The following is a 23,294-nucleotide window of genomic DNA, read 5'->3' as shown; positions in this document are numbered from 1 at the left end:
TTGTGGCCTAGGGTAGAAGGAGTCAATTTTAGAAAACCTAGCACATTTATTTTTCCTGCATTTACAAACTTAGTCCAGCGGTCGTGGAGCATATGGATCCCTTCTTTGTAGAAGTTGGCGTCTTGGACCTCCAGAAGTGGTCCACAGCAGGAGTGATTGATAAGTTCGTGGCCTAAGGTAGAAGGAGATGAGTTATTAACTTCAAACTTTCTGCATTCTTACTCAAAGAGTTGAACGGCACGTGCATGTAACAAGAGCTGTATAACTCATCTCCTTCTACCTGAGGCCACAAACTTATTAATCACCCCTGCTGTGGACCACTTGGAGGTCCAAGACGCTCTCATTACATGCATGTGCAGTTCAACTCTTTGAGTGATAATGCAGAAAGTTTGAAGTTAATAACTCATCTCCTTCTACCTCAGGCCACGAACTCATTAATTACCCCTGCTGCAGACCACTTCTACAAAGAAGGGATTCGTATGCTCCACGACCGCTGGACTAAGTGTGTACATGTAGGAGGGGACTATGTTGAAAAATAAACGTGCTAGGTTTTCTAAAATTGACTCCTACCTTAGGCCACGAACTTATCAATCACCCATGCTGTGACACTTTCTGGAGGTCCAAGATCTGTATGCTCCACGACCACAGGACTAAGTGTGTACGTGTAGGAGGTGACTATGTTGAAAAATAAATGTGCTAGGTTTTCTAAAATTGATTCCTTCTACCTTAGGCCATGAACTTATCAATCACCCCTCGTATTTATACTGTGGCCTGGCAGAGGTAGCTTTACTCAAATATGTCCTTTTAATGTTTAATTCTGACATATTATTTTCTCTCATTCAACATTTTCTGCCTTAATCAGCACTAAAACATTTAATACTTGAAAATGTTTACAATTATCTGGAAATAATGCATTACTTTATCTTCCTGTCAACAGAAAGATCTCATGTTGGGAGAGCTGGAAGCAGAAAAGCAAATGAAAAATCCAGAGAAAACGGCATACAAAATTTGTCAGATGTATCTGGATCTAAAAGCTGGTCTACTTCCCCTTCATTTTGCAGTTAGGTTTGCTGCAATTGCCTGTCTGTGCATCAAAATGAAAAGACCCAAGATGAAAGAGGTAAATTAAAAATATGCCTTACTATATGAAGAAGGAAAAAACAAATTTGGGTTTAATAGACAGATCTATGGTGCTGGGAAAATTGACCATATTAACATTTAGCAAGTTAGGTAGATTACTTAAGGTAAGGGAAATACAGGAATATGGAGACAAGACAATTATATAGAATTATAACTAGAGCTTCTGTAGAAAATAATTACCTACAAGGATTTTTTGGGTTGAATATTCTAAGTTACAAGTAATTATTGTAATACTGCATTGTTAGCAATGCTGTGCTTTGAAAACGAAGCATCTGTTTTCCTGTAGGATAACCATTTAAAATAATTTCACCTATGGTTTCAAATGTAAAATTAGGCACTGTTGCAGTGACATCCAGAGTCACACAGTTCCAATACAGAATTTCTCATTATCCCTCATGGATTAGACTGTCTTGCTATTCAACCTCATTAAAGCCTAATGCTTGGGAAGGACTGTGGAACACCCTCCTCGAGTTTAGCAGCCCATAGAAATGTGGTCAATGAGGACAAAAAAGCCAGAGTACTAACAATCTCAATAAAGATGTTGTCAGATAATGGTGCCAGAGCATGGTTTAATCAACGCGGTTTGTAGATCGGACTCTAATTCATGTTATGATGTGTTCTATTTTCTGGTCACTCCTTTTTTTGGTTGCTATTTTTGGGTGATTTTTGAAGCGGGACAGCCTGCAAATCACAAACCCTGAACTGAACTGAAATATGCCTTTTGATTTTGTGTTTTATATTCTGTGTTTTTGCTCTTCTTTTTTGTTGCTGTTTGCATGATTTGTTTTTTTTTTGTGCATAGAGGAGGAGCATTTAATGTTTTTCTTTGAACAGGTTCCATGGTTCTTTGTTTTGTGGCTGTCAAATCTCAGAGTTGTATATTGCATATGTATTTATATAATAAATGTATTTTGAACCCTATAAAGACTGGAGTCAAACAAGACTATCATTGTCACACTTAATTCAAATCTTTCTCACTACAACATTGTATGTCACCTCCATGTAGATAAGAATACATTTCTGAAGGTGTATCAGATGCCTACGAGGCCCTCTGTTGGTTGGAGTCAAGCATGGATGTTGTGTCCTAGCTGTCTACATGATGCACAAGCCAGGGCAGTACAATATAAAGAGCAAGCTATTGCCCATACAGCAGGCTCCTTCACTCCACGCAGCTGATGAATCCAAAGGAACAGCAAAGTTCAGACAATTTGGCACCAGCGGTATTGCAGGAGTTGCCAGTCAGCATTGAACTCAATGTCGGACTACCTTAAAGACTCCACGATTTTCCCTTAGGGTCATTCCTGAAGCAAGTTGCAAGATGGCGAATGTTTGAGATCAGAGCTTTCCGTCTTCTAGGTGAGCTGCCAACCATGGCTGACGAGCCCCATCTGCCTGAAAATCTCCTCTTCCATTGACTGAATCATTCAGCATAGAAGCAGACCCTCAGCCACCTCATCAATGTTGACCCTGATGCCCATCCACTCTGATCTTATTTGTCTGTATCCCTATACCTTTCCTAATCAATTATCTGTTCAAATGCCTTTGAAACATAATTGTATCTGTCTCTATCACTTTGGTTCAGGTAACCATCACTATCTGCGTGGAAAAACCAGTAACTGGATGCTCAGAAGATAGCATGTCTGCCTAGATTGTAATGCATGAAGAACCTACCAGTTAGATCGGGGAGTAATATAATGGAAACCATGTCAACCAAATTTGTCGTAGGGTGAGCCATTGGCTGCACAGTGATGTTATTGCCACGTTCTCCAGAATGGCTTTAGTATATTGTATTCTGCACCAACATCTTCAACTATTTGCTTTGAAATCTGAAAGATATCTTCAATTTCTCCCTTAGATCAGAATCTGTAAGGCAAAAGCAGAGTATTACTTTAAATAACTTTAAAAGTTTTTGATGAAAGGTGGTTGTGCAATAGTGTTACGATATTTATGTATAACCCAATTTGAGAGTCTTGAGAATCCCGCATTGTCACAGTTGGCAGAACTATTCTTCTATATAAGATAACTATTTGCTTTGTAAGCCAGCTAAGTCTTAAAATGTTGTCAATATTAATGTTGGCTGATATAGAAAATGAAAAAAGAATACATTCACAGAAATTTGATAAAATATTTTAGAAAGAGAATGGATTGTACTTCTCCTGATGGAGTGAAGTATGCAGTCCAAATATGTTCATTTCCTCTGAGATCATATCACATGCATTGAACCAGGGTTATCTAACATGTATTGTCTGTATTTTACAGGTTTACTCTTTGCTGGAAAGTTTACAGCATGATCTTAAACACTATGATGTGCACAGCTCTCCTGAGGAGACAGATGATGTTGCATGCAAGCTAAATCGATTGGCCTTGTCTCCACTGGAAAATACAGAGATACTCTCTCCTTTTCTGGATCCCAATAATGGCATTAAGTTTTCACTACCCCAGACTCCAACCATTTTCAAAGACTTAAGTGGAAACTCAGAACAGCCACCTGATCCAGAATTGCTTAATGTACCATGTGAATCAGATGAGTCTGACATGTTTTGTTCCTACCCTGTGCTGGAAAACGTTTGCCATTTGTCTTGCAAAGCATGCAATGTTAAGACAAAGTGTATGTACAGTGAGTACAGCTCGTGCTCTAACAAATCTGAAGACAATTCAAAAATCAAAACACCTGGTTGCAAGCCCAACAGTCATTTTGTTCAAGAATTATCTCCACCAAGATACCGGGTCTCAGATAAACCTTATGTTTCACATGACTATTCTAGTGCTGCATCAAATGGTGTTTGTGAATTTGCTCCATATCCAAAAGGCAGGACAGCAAATCCTTTGAACCATGTTGGAGACAACTACAAAGACTGTTTGAAGAACTATTGCTGCAGTTCTGATGATTCTCCAATGCTGTCTCTTCAGAACAGAGACAAAGCAATAGTCAGTTCAGGATCTGCAAATTCAAAGACACCCTCAAGAGATCTTTCCTACTGGAATTATAACTTCAATGAACTCTGTCATGAAGCTTGTGCTTCAGAGAATTCTGTGGGACATTGCCCAGCAATGCCCAATGGCACGAGTCCAGGTAACGTTCAGATCTGTGAAATCAGATGTATGTGCACACAATTGAAAAGTATTTTGCCCTTTTTCCTGGAAGTCTCACATTTGAAGGTTAATGGACTTGGTGTACCCAACCAATGCAGATCACAAGAGAACAAGTCAGGAGCACAAATGTGGCATATATATATATATATATATATATGTATGTATGTATATATATGTGTGTGTATATATATGTGTGTATGTATATATATATGTGTGTGTATGTATATATATATATATATGTGTGTGTATGTATATATATATGTATGTATGTATATGTATATGTATATATGTGTATATGTATGTATATATATGTATATATATGTATATGTGTATATATATATGTGTGTGTGTGTGTGTGTGTGTGTGTGTGTGTATATATATATATGTATGTCTTTGGCGCATATGTGTAGTAAGGGTGCCCAATACTTTTGCACAGTATTGTATTTGTGAAAGTGGATGGAGTGAATTTGTAAATCTGGCAAAGGAAGTTGGAAATGGCAAGGGTGGAGCACCATGGGAGGGGTGTGGGACAGATGGCAGAGAAGGAGTGCCCGGGACAGTGGGTGTCGCTGGTGGAGACATATCCAGCTCTTGGACACCAGGCAGGGTCCTTTGTTTCCAAACAACTGGTTTATTGATCATTACAAAATGTCTCTCTGGTGCTTCATGCTCCCTCCCCTCTCCCTTCAACATTTTCCCAACCATGATTCCTCTCTTCCTGTCCTCTTCCCACTGTCAGTCCACAATAGAGACCCATATCAGAATCAGGTTTATCATCACTCACATATGTCATGAAATTTGGGTTTTTTTTTGCAGAGGCAGAACTGTGAAATACGTAACATTACTGCAGTACTGTGCAAAAGTCTTAGGCCACTCTAGCCTAAGTGTCTAAGACTGTAAAAAAAATACAACAGTGCACAGTACTGTAAAAAAACATTAAATTAAGTAAGTAGTACAAAAAGAGGAGAAAAACTACCTTGAGGTAGTGTTCAAGGGTTCATTGTTCATTCAGAAATCAGATGGCGGTGAGGAAGAAGCTGTTTCTGAAACGTTAAGTGTGTGTCTTCAGAATCCTGTACCTCCTCCGCAATGGCAGCAATGAGAAGAGGATGTGTCGTGGGTGATGGGAGTCCGAAATAATGGATGCCAACTCTTGAGGCATACCCTTTTGAAAGTGTCCTCGCTGCTGGGGAGACTAGTGTCTACGATAGAGCAGGCTGAGTTTACAAAGTTCTGTGGCTTGTTACAATCTTATGCAGTGCCCCCCCCACATATCAGATGGTAATGCAACCAGTTAGAATGCTCTCCAAGATAAATTTGTAGAAATTTGTGAGAGTTTTTGGAGACATGCCAAGTTCCTTAAACTCTGAATAAAATATAGTTGCTATTGTGCCTTCTTTGTAATTACATCAATATGTTGGACCCAGGATAGATCTCAGAGAAATTGGACTGGTGTATGCTTCCTTGACTTCCTCTTCCTGACCAGTTTGTTGGTCTTACTGCTGTTGAGTGCAAGGTTGTTGCTGTGACACCACTATACCCAGCTGATTTATCTTGCTCCTGTACGCCTCCTCATCACCATCTACAATTCTGCCAAAAATGGTTGTGTAATCAGCAAATTTATAGATGGGATTTGAGCTGTACCAAGCCATGCAATCATGGATGTAGACAATAGAGCAGTGGGCTAAGCACGCATCCTTGAGGAGGAGATGTTATTTCTCATCTGCACTGGCTGTGGTCTCCAGTGAGGAAGTCAAGGTTACAGTAAAAGGTACAGAGCTTTGGACCTTGTTGATTAGAACTGAGGGTGTGATTGTGTTGAACATCGAGCTGTAATCAATAAACAGCAGCTTGATATAGGTATTGCTATTGTCCAGGTGATCCAAGGCCGAGTGACGAGCCAGTGAGGTTGTATTTGCAGTAGACCTATTGTGGCAATAGACCAGCAGCAGTGGCTCCAGAACCTTGCTTAGGCAGAAGTTGATTTGGGCCAAGACCAAACTCTCTAAGGGAAAACAAGCCCCGGTCACATTCTTGAAGAACAGGATCTGCGTCAGAACATCAACTGACCCCAGCAGAAGTGAGCAGTCACGGCACTCCAGAGAAAATTTTTTTAAAAAGTAGTTTGAAGTGTTAAAGTATGCTGCAAAAATTCTATGATGTACCTATTTAATAAATGAAAAGGCCACCATCTGTGAGGTCTAAATCAAGAATTAACTTTACATGTATTACATACACATTTACGTGTATTAATAATTTTCTGTGGTATGTCGGAACAATGTGCACCAAAAAACACCAATCTTCAACAATTCTGAAGAATAAAGAATTATATAAAAATAAAATCAGGGGTTTAAAATATGGATATAGAAGAAAATGTGCATTAATACATAAATGCCAGCATTTATTGACAATGAAGACAGCATTATAAAAAGTGGTTTAAAGTGTTAACAGTACCGTGCTGTGACTGAGGTAATAAAGGGGAGTCAGGAGGGCTAACTAGAATGGTTGATCAGATTAACTGCCTACAGGAAGAAACTTTTAAGATGGTGTGAAGTTTTTGTTTAAGAAGCTCATGACACTGTTCAAGATTATCTCTGTTCTCTAGAAATCATCGGTTACAATAATTTTTATGGATGCCTTTATTTAATATAGTTATTTAATAAATATTTGTCCCTGCTCCGAGATTGTTATTAGAACTGCACTTTGCCTTAAAAGTATATCTGAATAAATACAGAAAAGCATCAATGTCATGTTATTTAAATCTAATTTGTTGTGGAGTGCATGGTGGGAAAACTGACAGAAAGATTGATAACAAATTTGATTCAGGCTGCAACACAACAAGGACAGTTCAATAAACATTAGTGTACTTAACATCAGTTACAACCCATTGGTGGCCAAATCAGTAAAGTATTTAATTGCTGAGTATGAAAAATTTCAACATTTGTAAAGCTATAAATTTTATATCTTTTTTTATTTGTATGAAGAGGGCTGGCAGTGTTTATATAGGATTTGGATCCTTCATCAGTTTAAATGATCATTTTAAACAATTCTTACCTAGATATATGGAATAAACTTGATTCTTGGCATAGCTTCTCAGAAATGTTACTTTGTTGCACGAAGTGGTGTAATTGAGTTGAGGTTCCGTCGGTCAGAGTTGGTCATGGATATTGTGTTCTAGCTGTCTAGATATGCAAGCCTGGGCAGTACGATATGGCGAGCAAGCTGTTGCCCATGTAGCAAGCTTCCCCTCTCCATGCATCTGATGAACCCAAAGAAATAGTTGGTACCAGAAGCATCGCAAGAGATGCCAGTCAGCATTGAACTCAATATAGGACTGCCTTAGGGACTCCAGCTCCAGATTTTTCCCTCTGGGTTTACTCCTAAAGCCTTCCCCATGAGTGGGAAGAATCGCAAGGCAGCGGAGGTTTGAGATCAGAGTTTTCCTTCTCCTAGACGAGCTGCCAACCACGGCAGATGAGCCCCATCTACCCAAAGTGACTGGTTTTTGCCACTTTTGCCCCTTCTCTTGTCAGTAGAAACGGTTCCACCGGGGTTATTAGCTGAACCACACATGAAGGCCAGAAGCTGGGCTTGGTTGTCAGAGGCTATCTGAGGCACACGCTATTGGGAGCATTTAATAGGTACTGAGAGCTTGTCCCCATTTCTACTCTGGCTATAACAACCTTAAGTTCACAAATAAGGCAGCACTACTTTCATGGTCCTGTTTTAGGTCAGTGTTCCCTCTTATTAAAACAGGGAACACAATTTGTTTTGTGTTAATTACCCAAGTGGTTATGCCACATTAAATTTCTTTGTCTTCATTTTACAGAAGTAACATTGTCTTCCTCAAGTATTGAGATCAATCCTCACAAGAAGAAACTACTAGATAAAATTGTTTTATATGAAGAGGAACAGATCAATACTACTGAACTCCTCTCAGCTCCCTTTGTAACTGAGGGTATGTATAATGGCTGCTTATTATTGGGGTGATTCAAGTAATCCCCTCTTTGGAGGGCTTTCTTGCCATATTTGTCATTGATAAATTTTGACCTGTATCACAACATATCTGATCATTGCCTCCCTATAACCAGTGTCTTTGAATGTGACTGATCACATGGTGTTTCATGGTGTGCCTGGGATAATGAACAGTTTCTCAGTTCACCTTTCAGTCATTCAAGAACTTAAGTGCCTTTTATCAAACAGGAGCAAAATATCATCGGAACTTGTATAATCTGTTGATGGATAAAGTCTAAAATATTGTTTCTTAAATGTTTATCCAGAGAGGTAGATTAATATCATTTAGGTAATTATTACTACAATGAAGGAGAAAATGTGAAATTGTGTTGTCACACTGAATGTGCCAACGTAGATTTACAGACTGCTTTCTGATTGGCTGCTCTTGCTAATCATATCATCAATCAATTCTGAGTAGTGTATTGTCCATATCAACGTTTATACCTTCATAGTTGATTCCCAGGATTACAAACAGCAAATTTTAGCCTGGTATGCCGCAAACTTTAGCTTGTTTTCAAATGTGAACTTCAAGATTTAATATTAGATTATTTTTAAACAGAATGAACCAGAATGTTGAACTACAATTTAAAAAAAACATGATGGAATTAAAGTTTTAATGCAACAAACTATCTGCTGCAGAAATAAAACAGACCAAACAGCATCTATGGGCAGATGTTACGGGTTGAAACTGTTCTTCTTTCCTCTACCTACTGGCTACTTCTCCTCTCTACTTTCAGTCCTGATGGAGGGTTTCAATCTGAAACGTTGACAAGTCCTCCCCCACGGACATTGCTCAACCCTTCAAGTTCCTCCAAAAGATTTATTGTAGCTTCAGGTTCTGCTGTCTCTTGTGTTTTCTTATATTTAGCAATGAATAACTGCAAGCTTGAAAGGTAAGAAAACAAGTATATGTTGCTGCCCTTTTCAAAATTGATAAAGGAATCTGGACTTCCAATTTCAGAAGTCCAATATCACCAACTCTGTCTAAAAAAAAACACAATTAAGAAGATATAAACAACAGGAATTCTGCAGATGCTGGAAATTCAAGCAACATACATCAAAGTTGCTGGTGAACGCAGCAGGCCAAGCAGCATCTATAGGAAGAGGCGCAGTCGACGTTTCAGGCCGAGGGTCTCGGCCTGAAACGTCGACTGCGCCTCTTTTAAGAAGATATAAACTAGTTTTAATACTTATTAATTTTTTTCCTCTTGCTTCACTGAAATATTTTGGGATGCTTCACTTAGAAACAATGAAAACTAAAGCGACAAATCATATAAACTTTAGAAATATCCTTTTTTGTGGAGTTTTAATCTAGCTTTTAACAAAGTGCATGACCAGCACCCTAAATATTTTTCATGGTGCAATAAAATGGACTGGTCTGATAGAAATGTTCTTAAACAATATGCAAAATCAGCTTATTGATATCGATTGCAAGGTCTATTTTACAACATTTTCCAATATTTTAAAATGCATGAATGTCATTCAAAATCTCAACCACATTAATATTATTTAAAAGTTATGTTGTTGTAAGCCTGAGCTATGCAAGGGCTAAACCGCAATATAAGCTTCATTACAAAAGTTTCTAAAATGGCAATGGCTTAATAACAGACCACGTCAGTTGGTCTGCCCATAAACTGGAAAGGGTATTGTAAAATTTGTGCAATGCATCAAGAAATGTTTTTAGCATATTACATTGAAGAGCCTACCGGGATACAGGCTACTTTAGATTTGGGCTAAGGAGGGTTAAATAAGAGATCTTGTGGTTAAGGATCCCCTTGGGAATTTTTATCTTGTAGATTCAATCACCAACAAAATGTCAGAACTCCACCAAGAGAACGAACACCTTAGCACCGTCTAGTGCCTTCAATTTAAGCAATTTTATTCCAGTTTTCTTCCACATTCCAAAAATGTATGGGTTAGTAGGATAATTGGTCACATGGCTTAATGGGATCGTGTGGGCTTATTGGACAAGAAGGGCTTATTAATGTGCCATATCTCTAAATAAAATAAAATTGTAATTGTATAGAACATTACAGTATAGGCCCTTTGGCCCCCATGATGTGCCAACCCTTTAACCTACTCCAATCAATTTAACCCTTTCCTCTCATACAGCTCTCCACTTTTCATTCATCCAAGTACCTATGTAAGGGTTTCTTAAATATCCCTAATGTATCTGCCTCCACTACCACTCCAGCAGTGCATTACATGCACCCACCACTCTCTGTGTAAGAAAAAAACTTACCTCTGACATCACACCCCCCCATACTTCCCTCCTGACACCTTAAAAGTTATGCTCCTTTGTATTAGCCATATACAGGACGTCCTGGTGTCCACGCAATCTATGCTTCTCATCTTGTATGTGGCAGGAGTTGTCTAAGATGAATTGGACAAGTCAAATTAAGAAACAGGTCAGCAGGTATTTAAATAGTTGGTCCATAATGCATCTAAAGAAGCTTATTCCAATTAAACAGGGGGCTTACCTGAAAGGGTACCATATTTGGTTAACAAAGGAGGTAAAGGATAAAATGAAAACCAGGGTAACTAAGTTATATGGGTTAGTGGTGGACCAAGGAACTGTGAAGCTTTTAGGATCCAGCAGCAGAAGACTAAAGAATTGTGTGTCCTCCATAAAACAAGGCTGCTAAATTAAAACAAAAAAAATGGAGGATATGTTGAATATTGTTTTTGCATCAGTCTTCAGTCCATCTGATATCTAAGAAATATACTGCTAATGTCTTTTAGATATTACATGACAACACAAAACATGATAAAACTTACAAAAATCCTAATTGCAGGAGATAAAGTAATGAGAAACAAATGGCTAAAGGTGGCCTAGTTGCCAGGACCCAATGGATTGCACACTGCGATTTTAAAGGAAATAGCTGCATAGAAGTAGGTCCACTATAGACCCATTGGTTGAAACTTTCCTTAGCTAGGTAGGTACGAGAGATTGGAAAGCAGCCAATGTGATTTCCTTGTTCAGAAAGGGCAAAAGGGAGGGAACTACAGAAAATTCGTTTAGCAGCTATCTGTAAATCTATCTAATCTATTTAGATACAGTGGGAAATTGGCCCTTCCAGCCCTTTGAGCCACACTGCCCAGAAATCCCCCAATTCAATCCAGGCCTAATTACAGAATAATTTACAGTGACCAACTAACCTACCAACCAGCATGTCTTTGGACTGGGAGGAAACCAAAGCAGTCGGAGGAAACCCAGGTGGTCAAGGGGAGAACACACACACTCCTTACAGGCAGTGATGGGAAATGGACCCGAGTCATTGGTACTGTAAAGCATTGTGCTACTGTGCCACCCCATTATTGGCAACATACTAGAGTCAATAATCAAAACAGGAAATACTGTAGCTAATTATTTAGAAAATCTGAATATATTCAAACCTAGTCAACATGGTTTTATGAAATGTAAATCATATTTAACAAATTTGTTCTAATTCTTTGAGGCTATAACTGGGAGAGTTGATAGAGGGGAACCTGTAGATGTAGTGTATTTAGATTTTTGAATCACATTTGACCAGGTGCTACATAAGAGGCTGGTATATAAATTAAAAGCCATGGTATTGTAGGTCATGTTGGAATAGATTGAAAGCTGGCTGTATCAGAAAACTGAGTATTAGAATAAAGAGGTCTTTTTTCAGATTGGAAGGAGGCAACAAGTGCAGTACAACAGGCATCAGCTCTTGGCTTTCAATTCTACATTATTTACATTAATGACCTGACAGAAGGAACAGTATATACATTTTCACATTTTCTAATGATATGAAGATATGGGAAGTGGCACAAAGTGATAAAGTACTGTGATTTAGCAACAGGATATAGATAGATATATATAGAGAGAGGGCAAAAGACTTACAAATGGTGTTCAATATGAGAAAAGTGAGGTCATACACTTTGGTAAGAGGAATCAAAAGGTTGATGATTATCCAAACGGAGAGAAACTACATGTGAGTGAGGTACATAGGAATTTCTCCTCACAGAAGGTGGCAAATATCTGGAATTCTCTGCCCTAGCAGGTGATGGGAACTGACTCATTAGAAGTATTTAAAATGAGCTTTTCTATTCTTTATACAAATTTTCTGCATGGATAAAAAAATTACCCCTGGATCAAATAAACCTACTTCTCGCACAGGAATTAGAAACCTAATTTCTCTTGTGTCTCTGTTGTTGTTGTTGAGCCCTTAATTCCCAGTGGAGCATAGGCCATCGATGACCTCCCGTCTCTGTCATCCTTTGTTCTGAGCCAGTTTCTCGAGGGTGGACCAGGATCTAATTCCGACCTCAGTCTCTCCTCCATGTATTCTTTGGAGATACCTTTTTCCTCTTTACTTGGGGATTCCATTTTAATGTTGCCTGATAATGTTGCTGTTTGGCTTCCTCAATGTCTGGCCAATCCACCTTCATTTCAATTTGCATATTTGTATCTCAATGGATTTCTAGTTGGTGTTTTCACACAGTGGTTACATTGTCAGTCTATCTGATGTTTAGGGTCCTTCTCAGGCACTGGTTGATGAAAGCCTGCAGTTTTTGTGGTGTCTTCTCTGTTGTCCTCCAGGTTTCAGAGCCTTATAGGAGCACTGTTTTAACATTTGAGTTGAAGGTTCTGATTTTAATTTTCCTTAATTTGACTCTGGATGTCCACACTTCTTTCAAGATGTTGAAAACTACTCTGGCCTTGTTGATCCTGACTTTGACATCCGCATCCCTTCCACCATATATACTCACAATGCTTCCATGATAGACAAAGGAAGTCATTTCTTCCAGTATTGTATCTCTCATCACTATGGTCTATTGCTGGTGCAGTTTACTTTCATCACTTTGTTTTATCTACATTTGATCTTAGACCCAGCATGGTAGAGTTAACGGTCAAGAGTGTTGATTTCGCTTACATCTGTTGGTTAGAGCTGGACAGTAGGGTGATGTCACCTGCAATTTCTAGGTGTTTTGAGTTGCTGTTAGATAGTCCACTGGATTCAATTTCATTTTTCACTTGTCTGTTTCATAACCCAGTCTATTCCCAACAGGAACAGGAAAGGAGCCATCAAACACCCCTGCTTCATCCCAGTGTTGACAGTGAACCTTTCTGACAGTTTTCCTGCATGTATGACTTTGCTTGACATTGTAAGAGTTCCTAAAGATATTCATAAATTTCTGCAGTATTCCATAACGTTTTATAAGTTTCCATAGGGTGTTTCTGTCTAAGCTATTGAATGCTTTCTCGTAGTCGATGAAGTTGAATTCCTTTTGATTAACTGTTCCATGATTATTCTTAAGTAGCTATCTGGTCTGTGCAGGAGTGATCTTTCCTAAAATCTTGCTTGCTGATCCTATAATGTTGTGTCAACAGCTTGTTGAAGGTGTTGCAGAATAATTCTGTTTAGCACCTTTCCAACCACAGACATTAAGGATATACCCCTATAGTTTTTACAGTATTGTGGGTCACCCTTCTCTGGAAGCTTGATTATGTGACTTTCCTTCCAGTCTTGTAGCATCTCTTCTTTGTCCCAGATGTTGCAGAACAAGGTGTATAGGGTATCTGCCAAAGGTTTAGGGTTTGCCTTCAACGCCTCTGGTGGTATGCTGTCTGGGCCAGCTGCTTTTCCTGACTTTAGCCTCTTGATTGCCTGTATGATTTCCTTTTTTGATGGCTTGGCACAGTTGACATCCAAGTCTGATAGTGTATCTGGATTCTGGAGGAGGTGGTCTGCTCAGAAGCTCATTAAAGAACTGTGTCCTACATTGGAGCTGTTGATCTTTTTTAGTTGTATCATTTCCATCTTTATCCTTCACTTGGGTGTGGATCTGTTGAATTTGACTGCTAGTTTCTTGGTAGTATCATATAGTTCTTTCATATTCTTATTTGCTGAGGCTTCTTCTGCTTGGGACACAAGGGTGCTGATGTACTCTCTCCTGCCCCTCTTGATGTTCCTACTTGCTTCCTTGTGCACTGTCATTTTCCCTCTGTGCCTCTGCTTTCTCATTCCTAGTTCTGCTTCTAATGCGTTTTTTTTTAGTGTTCTCCTCTTGTTGACTGCTTCCATCATTCCTGGTGTAAAATAGACTCTTGATTGGTCAGGGCATGAAGAGATACGAGAAGGCACGAGATTAGGGATGAGAAGAAAATTGGATCAGCCATGATGAAGTGGTGGAGTAGACTCAATGGGCCAAATGGCCTAATTCTGCTCCTGTATCTTATGCTTAAATGTCCTTTTTCCCAGCATTTCCTCACAAGTTTAATTTACTGCCTCTTTGACAGCAGTCTATTCATCTTCGTTATCAAGGTCCTCAAGTGCCTGGAACCTGTTGGAAAGTGTGAGGGCCAATCTCTGAACTGTTTCTTTGTCTTTCAGGTAGATCAAATTGTACTTCAGTCACCGATTGGGTGGTGCGAGCTTCTTTTTAGCTTCATCTGTACTTTGCAAATTAGGAGATGGTGGCCTGATCCTACATCTGCACCACACTTCACTCTTACATCATGGACTGATCTTCAAAACTTCTTTGAGATGCATGCATAGTCAATCTGCTTCTCTGTTACCTTGTTTGGTGACAGCCTTATGTATTTGCTTGTGTGGGAATAAGCTTCCTCCAATAACTAGATTGAAGTTTGCACAAGTTTCAGCAAATCGTTCCCCATTTTTGTTCATTTCTCTGAGACCATGTTTCCATGTCACCTGTTTGTATACTGCATTATCCCTGCCTCTTTTGCATTTAAAATGTCCCATCACAATGGTAAACAACAGGAATTCTGCAGATGCTGGAAATTCAAGCAACACACATCAAAGTTGCTGGTGAACGCAGCAGGCCAGGCAGCATCTCTAGGAAGAGATACAGTTGACGTTTCAGGCCGAGACCCTTCGTCAGGACTAACTGAAGGAAGATTTATTAATAGATTTGAAAGTGGGAGGGGGAGGGGGAGATCCAAAATGATAGGAGAAGACAGGAGGGAGAGGGATGGAGCCAAGAGCTGGACAGGTGATTGGCAAAGGAGATATGAGAGGATCATGGGACAGGAGGCCCAGCGATGGTCACATCTTTTTCCTTCCCTCTGGTGATGTCTCCACTGAGTGTGTTGTAGAACTCAACTTTGTCTTCTTCACAAGCATTTTTTTGTTGATTTTTGGAGCTGTTACCTTCTTGTGCTTGGTTTTAAAGCTAGCAGTGGTGATTCTGGAACTGATAGCTCCCATGTGATCGTAGCTGTACGTGCTTCTGGTGTCACCACGAAGGCTCCACCCTCTGTATATGGTGCATCATTGCTCTGATGGCCTGAGTACATGATACTTATCTGACTTGTCAGTCGAGCCTCTGCAGCTGATGTCCATCTTGTCTCACTCAGTCCAAGAATTAACAGTTTGTACCTTTTCATCTCATTTGCTGTGATGGTAGATTTTCCTGCCTGGTAAATGGTTCTCACATTCCAGGTACCCAAGGTTGGTATGGGCTTTGGTGACAAAAGTAGTTGGCTGTACAGGATCCTGATGACTTTCCCTGTGCTGTGTCATGTGTTCACTTGATAATGAGCCTCTTTTCACAAAGTTGACAGTATGGTTGGAGTTCATCAATGTTTCTGTAATCTGTTATATCCATTGTACAGGGTATTGGCCTATACAGCTTCACCAGAGCGAGCCATGTCAGCTGGCCTTACCTGTTCCAACCTCTCACAACCGGGCCATGGGGTGGTCTTTGAGAGGTTCTTGCATCTCTGTAGTACTAATCTACTCTTGGCTTTTATTTTACTTTTGTGCATTTCTCAGATCTTTTACTTAGTAAATCTACAACTCTAGACGGTAACATTTCATATTTCTTCTGTTTGCTCATATCTGTATTCCTAGAGTATCCCACTTCAAAATAGACTGCCTAAAGCCATATTCAAAAGCTGTGAACTTTGAAATGGCTAAATTACAATCTAAAAGTTTTTTTTTTAGTTTTTCAGTTATTAGAAGTATTTGATGGCTGACTATGTAAAAAGGTTAATATGTCATTATCATAATTCAAGAAAGTCAAGACCTATCAGGGCTATCCCCTTCATAAATATCCCATTCCCTTTTAATGCCTCTACACCCATAGATGGAGCCTTTCGAATAACACAGGGAATTAGAAATCGTTCAGTTAAAATAAATTTATCCTTATTTTTATGTGTTGTCCTGAGGTTATGTTCTTGTTTACCTTGCATTTTAGTTGAAGTGCTAACTCCTAGACTCCAGGTTTCATCTTTAGAAAAGGCAGAGTTTTCCAATTTCAGCTGGAGTACTTGAAAAGTACAGAATAAGGCTTTGGTATCTCTGGATTAATGAAGTTTCTACACCTGGTCAACATATCTTCTGAAAGTATCTGTGTGTTAATATAACTGCAGGATTAAACTGGGTTGAGTAACTTCTACTATTAAGCAACGTATTTGAAAGAAAGAACAGAGATTGGAAAATCATTCATGTTTTAGGAGCTGATACAAGCTGCTCATGTATCCTATTTTCAGAAATTAGCACAAGGCAGTTTGAAAATTTAAGGTTAAAAAAACAAGACTCATCTTTATTCTTGATGTAGGAAGATTCAAAGTACAGGTGACTAAAGAGCAGTTTTGTTTTTATGAAATTATCCATCATCACTGTTTCAGACCATTCTGACATTTTGTTATTCTAAATCTGACAACACCAGATAGACTGCACATTCTAATTAATCTAAATGATGCTTTTTATTTATTTTATTTAGTGATACAGTGTGAGGAAGGCCCTTCCAGTCGTTCGAGCTGTGCAACCCCAGCAACCTCCAACAACTCTGGTTTAACCCTAATTTAATCATGGGACAATTTACAAGGACCAATTAATCTATCCGGCTCATCTTTGGACTGTGGGAGGAAAGCGGATCACATGGGAAAAACCCACACTTCCATGGGAAGGACATACAGACGGCACTGGAATTGAACTCCGATGCCCAGAGCTGTAATAACATCACACTAAGCGCTACGCTGCTGTGGTATACAATGCTGTTGAATGACTGAGTAAAAATAAGTTGATGTAACAGTTTATTCCATCAAAAATATATTATAGCTTTGTAAATTGTTTTAGTTCCAACTGACCAAAAGTAGATTGTTTGCTTCCTAACCTTGTATAAACTGATCTGCAGACGCTACAGCCGAATGGCCTCTAATTGACTAGAAAGTAATTCCAGTTAAGTTTTCTTGGCATAATTAATGTGTTTTTTTAACAAAATCTATGACAAGGATATGCCATGAATCTCAAATCCCCACAAATTTTGGTCAGAAGGAGAAGAAGAAACTTACCATTAATCTTTGTGAGCTTTGAAGAAAAACACTGCACTTTGGTTATTATAACTACTTGAACTCACAGTAGAGAGTTTGGTGTTTAACAATGCAAAAACTTTTCTCATAACTAATTCTACATTCTTATAAAATGAGTCAACCTCAGAGTGCCACAAAAATAATTGAAATTGTGGAATTGTCCTTCTGTATAAAGTTTCTAAGCATCTTAAATTATAACTTTATAATTAATTAAACTCACAATAGAGAGTTTGGTGTTTAACAATGCAAAAACTTTTCTCATAACTAATTCTACATTCTTATAAAATGAGTCAACCTCAGAGTGCCACAAAAATAATTGAAATTGTGGAATTGTCCTTCTGCATAAAGTTTCTAAACATCTTAAACTATAACTTTTTCCACTTTGGTCTCTCTCACCTATCTTTCCCTCTGTTTCCTTTCTATATCTAGTTTTCATCAGCTACTTTTTTATTTTGTTCTTTTTCCTTGGTTAGGAGATAACTCATGTTTCATTTAACTGATAGGTACCTTGTTATTTTCTAACAGTGCCAATAATTTGCAGCTGCAAAATCTTTTGGTGCAATAGAAGTTTAAAAAAACATAATAGAGCATAATAAGGTTTTAAAAAATAAACATAATAGGGTTTAAGATGTGCTATTCTGGGAAATTCTGGAAGATGCTGATTATCAGGCTGAATTATAAGATGGTTGATTCCTTTTATAAACTCATGATGATTTTGGATATTGATTCTATTAACCTCAGTATACTTCAAAATGTTATTTAAATAAATCATATGAAATCCTTGTAAAATATTTTATGTCAATCTTTCAATCATATTTAAAAATAATAATAATAAACTCAGCAATGTTAGTTGAAAATATGCTTGTAATGAGAGAACAGCAGGTTCCTGTTTTTAAAAATTAAACTATTAAAAATAAACCAACTCATGTTTTGCAGCAGGCCAGGCAGCATCTCCAGGAAGAGGTACAGTCGACGTTTCAGGCCGAGACCCTTCGTCAGGACCAACTGAAAGAAGAGCTAGTAAGAGATTTGAAAGGGGAAGGGGGAGATCCAAAATGATAGGAGAAGACAGGAGGGGGAGGGCTGGAGCCAAGAGTTGGACAGTTGATTGGCAAAAGGGATATGAGAGGATCATGGGACAGGAGGCCTAGGGAGAAAGAAAAGGGGGAGGGGGGAAACCCAGAGGATGGGCAAGGAGTATAGTGAGGGGGACAGAGGGAGAAAAAGGAGAGAGAGAAAAAAAGAATGTGTGTATATAAATAAATAACGGATGGGGTACGAGGGGGAGGTGGGGCATTAGCGGGAGATTGAGAAGTCAATGTTCATGCCATCAGGTTGGAGGCTACCCAGACAGAATATAAGGTGTTGTTCCTCCAACCTGAGTGTGGCTTCACCTTTACAGTAGAGGAGGCCATGGATAGACATATCAGAATGAGAATGGGACATGGAACTAAAATGTGTGCCCACTGGGAGATCCTGCTTTCTCTGGCGGACAGAGCGTAGGTGTTCAGCGAAACGATCTCCCAGTCTGCGTCGGGTCTCGTCAATATATAGAAGGCCAAATCGGGAGCACCGGATGCAGTATATCACCCCAGCCGACTCACAGGTGAAGTGTCGCCTCACCTGAAAGGACTGTCTGGGGCCCTGAATGATGGTAAGGGAGGAAGTGTAAGGGCATGTATAGCACTTGTTCCGCTTACAAGGATAAGTGCCAAGAGGGAGATCGGTGGGGAGGGATGGGGGGGGGAACGAATGGACAAGGGAGTCGCATAGGGAGCGATCCTTGCGGAAAGTGGGGGGGGAGGGGGGGAGGGAAAGATGTGCTTAGTGGTGGGATCCCGTTGGAGGTGGCGGAAGTTACGGAGAATTATATGTTGGACCCAGAGGCTGGTGGGGTGGTAGGTGAGGACAAGGGGTATCCTATTCCTAGTGGGGTGGTGGGAGGATGGAGTGAGAGCAGATGTGCGTGAAATGGGGGAGATGCGTTTGACAGCAGAGTTGATGGTGGAGGAAAGGAAGCCCCTTTCTTTAAAAAAGGAGGACATCGCCTTTGTCCTGGAATGAAAAGCCTCACCCTGAGAACAGATGTGGCGCATCATTCAGATATCATTCCCATTCTGATATGTCTACCATGTCCCATTCCCATTCTGATATGTCTACACACATTTTAATTCCATGTCCCATTCCCATTCTGATATGTCTATCCACGGCCTCCTCTACTGTAAAGATGAAGCCACACTCAGGTTGGAGACACACCTTATATTCCGTCTGGGTAGCCTCCAACCTGATGGCATGAACATTGACTTCTCAAACTTCCGCTGATGCCCCACCTCCCCCTCGTACCCCATCCGTTATTTATTTATATACACACATTCTTTTTCTCTCTCTCCTTTTTCTCCCTCTGTCCCCCTCACTATACCCCTTGCCCATCTTCTAGGTTTTCCCCCCTCCCCTTTTCTTTCTCCCTAGGCCTCCTGTCCCATGATCCTCTCACATCCCTTTTGCCAATCAACTGTCCAGCTCTTGGCTCCATCCCTCCCCCTCCTGTCTTCCCCTATCATTTCAGATCTCCCCCTCCCACTTTCAAATCTCTTACTAGCCCTTCTTTCAGTTAGTCCTGACGAAGGGCCTCAGCCCAAAATGTTGACTGTACCTCTTCCTAGAGATGCTGCCTGGCCTACTGCGTTCACCAGCAACTTCTATGTGTGTTGCTTGAAATTCCAGCATCTGCAGATTTCCTCGTGTTTGACAACTCATGTTTTCCTTTTTTTGTGTAAACAGAGGATGTTATAAATGTGAGCATGGGAAAGCACAAGATAATATCTGTGAGGTAGAGTTTAGTTCACCAGATCACAACAGCACCACCAATTCAATAGTTTTGATAGTCCTATCAGGGTTTATTCTTAGTTAATGGATTGCTGTATTCAGACAGGTGTAGAAAAGTCAAAACAATGAAAATTACGTCAATGGTTAGCAATGAATAGATCTGAGGGCAATGGGCAAACAGGAGATGTCCAGATGAATCAGCAGTACTGAAGATGAGTGGGTGAAAGAGTCGATGATTTGGGATGAAGACTCCTGGCCAAAACATGTAGGCAATGTCGAGCTTGGAATTAATTGAAATGAGATACAGGGGTCTAAACTGAGGGCTCTGCGCAGAACTCATAGTTCAGGGTCAGACATTTTGGTTCACCATGTCCATGCTGACTGTCATAATCCCATTTACCAGCATTTAGTCTGTTCTGAATGCTACTTAAATTGTGAGATTACCTGCTTCTGCCATTCAGACAGTGCATTCCAGATTCAGTAAACATTGTTTCTCAGAATCCCTCTGAATCTCAAACTCCTCACCTTAATTCTATGTCCTTGCCTTACATATATCTGCCATGGGATGAAGTTACTCTAAGCCACCCATAAGTTTATGTACCTCTACTAGGCCAAACCCTAGCCTCCATCTCTCCAGGAAAAACAAATGTAGCCTGTCTGATATATCCTCATAAAAAGAGTTGCATCCTAGGCAATATGGTGTACTTCTCCTCTACAACCTCAACTAATCATGTTCTTCCTATAGTACAGTGACTAGAAATGCACACAATATGTGGCCTAAACAATGTTTCAAGTTGTGTAAAGACCTCCCTGCTCTTATATTGCAGCAACTAATGAAGGCTAGTTTCCTGAATGCTATCTTCACCATTCTATCCTGTGGCCACCTTCAGAGAACTTTGGATGCATACCCAAATCCTTTTGTTCCTCAATACTCACCGGGTTCCTACCATTCATGGTATACAGTATGTCCTACCATAGTAGCCTCTCCTCTCCATCCCACCCACCTGCAATTAATATATAATAAACAAGGGTCACAGTATTTTTTAGGTCCAATTTGTCAACTTGCCTTGGATCCTCTTTGTATTAGCCGTTGGAAACAATTTTTCATGTGGCACCTAATGAAAGCCTTACTAAAATCCATGTAAACAACATTGTTTACACTGCCCTCATGAATACATTTCAAAAATTTCAATTAAGTTTGTTTAGAGGATCTTCCATCAACAAATCTGTGCTGATTATCCCTGATCAACCCATGCCTTTCCAAGTGGAGATCACCCAAGATAGCAAGGCAGGTTTAATTCTGACCTGGGGTGCTGTGCAAAAATTTCACAATCTACTTGTGACCATATGGACTTTCCCCATGTGCTGCAATTTCCGCCATAACAAATATGCATTGGTAGACTAATATGCCACTGTATATTGCCTCTAGCAGATATGGATAGGAAGATTCAAGGGTTGACGCAAGTGGGTGCGAGGCGAAATCAACGTGAAGTTGAGGCAGATTTGAGGCAAGCAGAGGCAACGGAAAGTTGAGGCCCCTCCACCTAAACAGAGAGCCAGTTTGCAAAGAGGTGATCTTCCGTCTCTTTCCCACTTGTCATCCCGCAGCAGCACATGGAGGGAATGATGTTCCGGGCATGCATGAAGCATCTGACTGGGAAAGTCCCTCTCACCGCCAGCCAAGAAAGACATTGGCTGGTGACATCTGGTGATGAGCACTTGTGATTCTGCAGATATAGCTAATGTACTTTTTATAACATTCTAAGATTTAACATATTTAACAAACATGAGACCCAAAATTTTCATAATTGCAAAGGGTGGTAGGAATTTGACATTTTTTTCCAAAAGCATTCAAGTTAAGTAAATTAATTATGTATGGATATGGGATTACAGAAACTTCTAGATCTAGATTCAAAAGACCTCTGCCTAATCAGAAATCTGTACTGGGAACAAACTGCCGCTGTAAGATGGAGAAGTGAGTCAGTTTACAAATATCAAGAGAGGCGTTAGACAAGGGTGTGTTTTCTCCCCTGATTTATTTATGTGTACAGTGAAACAATATTACAAAAAATAAGAGACATCTTGGGAATCAAAGTTGGCGGTGAAAACATCAATAATTTCAGATATGCAGATGACACTGTGTTAATTGCAAGTACGGAGGAAGAACTACAAAACTTAATTGATATAATTGTTGAAGAAAGTGCAAAAATGGGTCTATCTATCAATTGCAAAAAGACAGAATGTATGGTGATATCCAAAAAGAAGATGAATCCTATCTTCAAGCTGAGAATAAACGGGGAAGACATGAAACAAGTACAGAACTTTTGCTACTTAGGAAGCTGGGTGACATCAGATAGCAGGTGCGATATGGACATCAAAAGAAGAACAGGAATGGCAAAAGACACCTTTACGAGATGAAGAGTATAATGACCAATACTAAACTAGGCATGACAACCTGCCTCAGAGTACTGAAATGTTACGTTTATCCAGTTATGTTATATGGCTCAGAATGTTGGACAATATCTAGTAACACGAGGAAACGAATTGTGGTAGCAGAGATGTGGTTTTTGAGGGGGATGCAAAGGATATCATGGACGAAATGAATATCTGCTGAGGATGTCATGAACAGAACAAACACAGAAAGAGAAATAATGTATGAGATCATGAAAAGGCAATGTAACTTCATTAGACATGTGATTAGGAAAGAGGAGTTAGAATGCACGGTTATTATGGAAAAGATTGAAGTGAAGAAAGCAAGAGGAAGACCAAACCAAATGATGATGGAAAACTGGAAATTAATACCAATGAATTGATCCACTTGACCCAAAACAGGAGTGTGTGGGCCATGGCTGTCAAAGCTCAAACTGGGCATGGCACCTGATGATGATGATGATAGATAGATATGGGATAAAGG

The 23,294-nt window shown here is 39.6% G+C and overlaps 1 protein-coding gene across 1 annotated transcript in view; it reads left to right on the top strand.

Moving 5' to 3' along the window:
* LOC134356744 (interleukin-1 receptor-associated kinase-like 2) overlaps positions 1-18,315 on the top strand; it is a 68,460-nt gene extending 50,145 nt beyond the window's left edge. Inside the window, exons 11-14 of the mRNA XM_063067836.1 lie at positions 938-1,120; positions 3,400-4,213; positions 8,063-8,191; positions 16,966-18,315. Coding sequence (XP_062923906.1) covers positions 938-1,120; positions 3,400-4,213; positions 8,063-8,191; positions 16,966-17,051 — 1,212 coding nt within the window. The 3' untranslated portion in view covers positions 17,052-18,315. The remainder of the gene's footprint in view (positions 1-937; positions 1,121-3,399; positions 4,214-8,062; positions 8,192-16,965) is intronic.
* The last annotated feature ends 4,979 nt before the right edge of the window (positions 18,316-23,294 follow it).

The sequence above is a fragment of the Mobula hypostoma genome, chromosome 15 (genome assembly GCF_963921235.1).
Source record: "Mobula hypostoma chromosome 15, sMobHyp1.1, whole genome shotgun sequence".
Taxonomy (NCBI): Eukaryota; Metazoa; Chordata; class Chondrichthyes; order Myliobatiformes; family Myliobatidae; genus Mobula; species Mobula hypostoma.
This window is presented reverse-complemented; position numbering and strand designations above follow the sequence as displayed.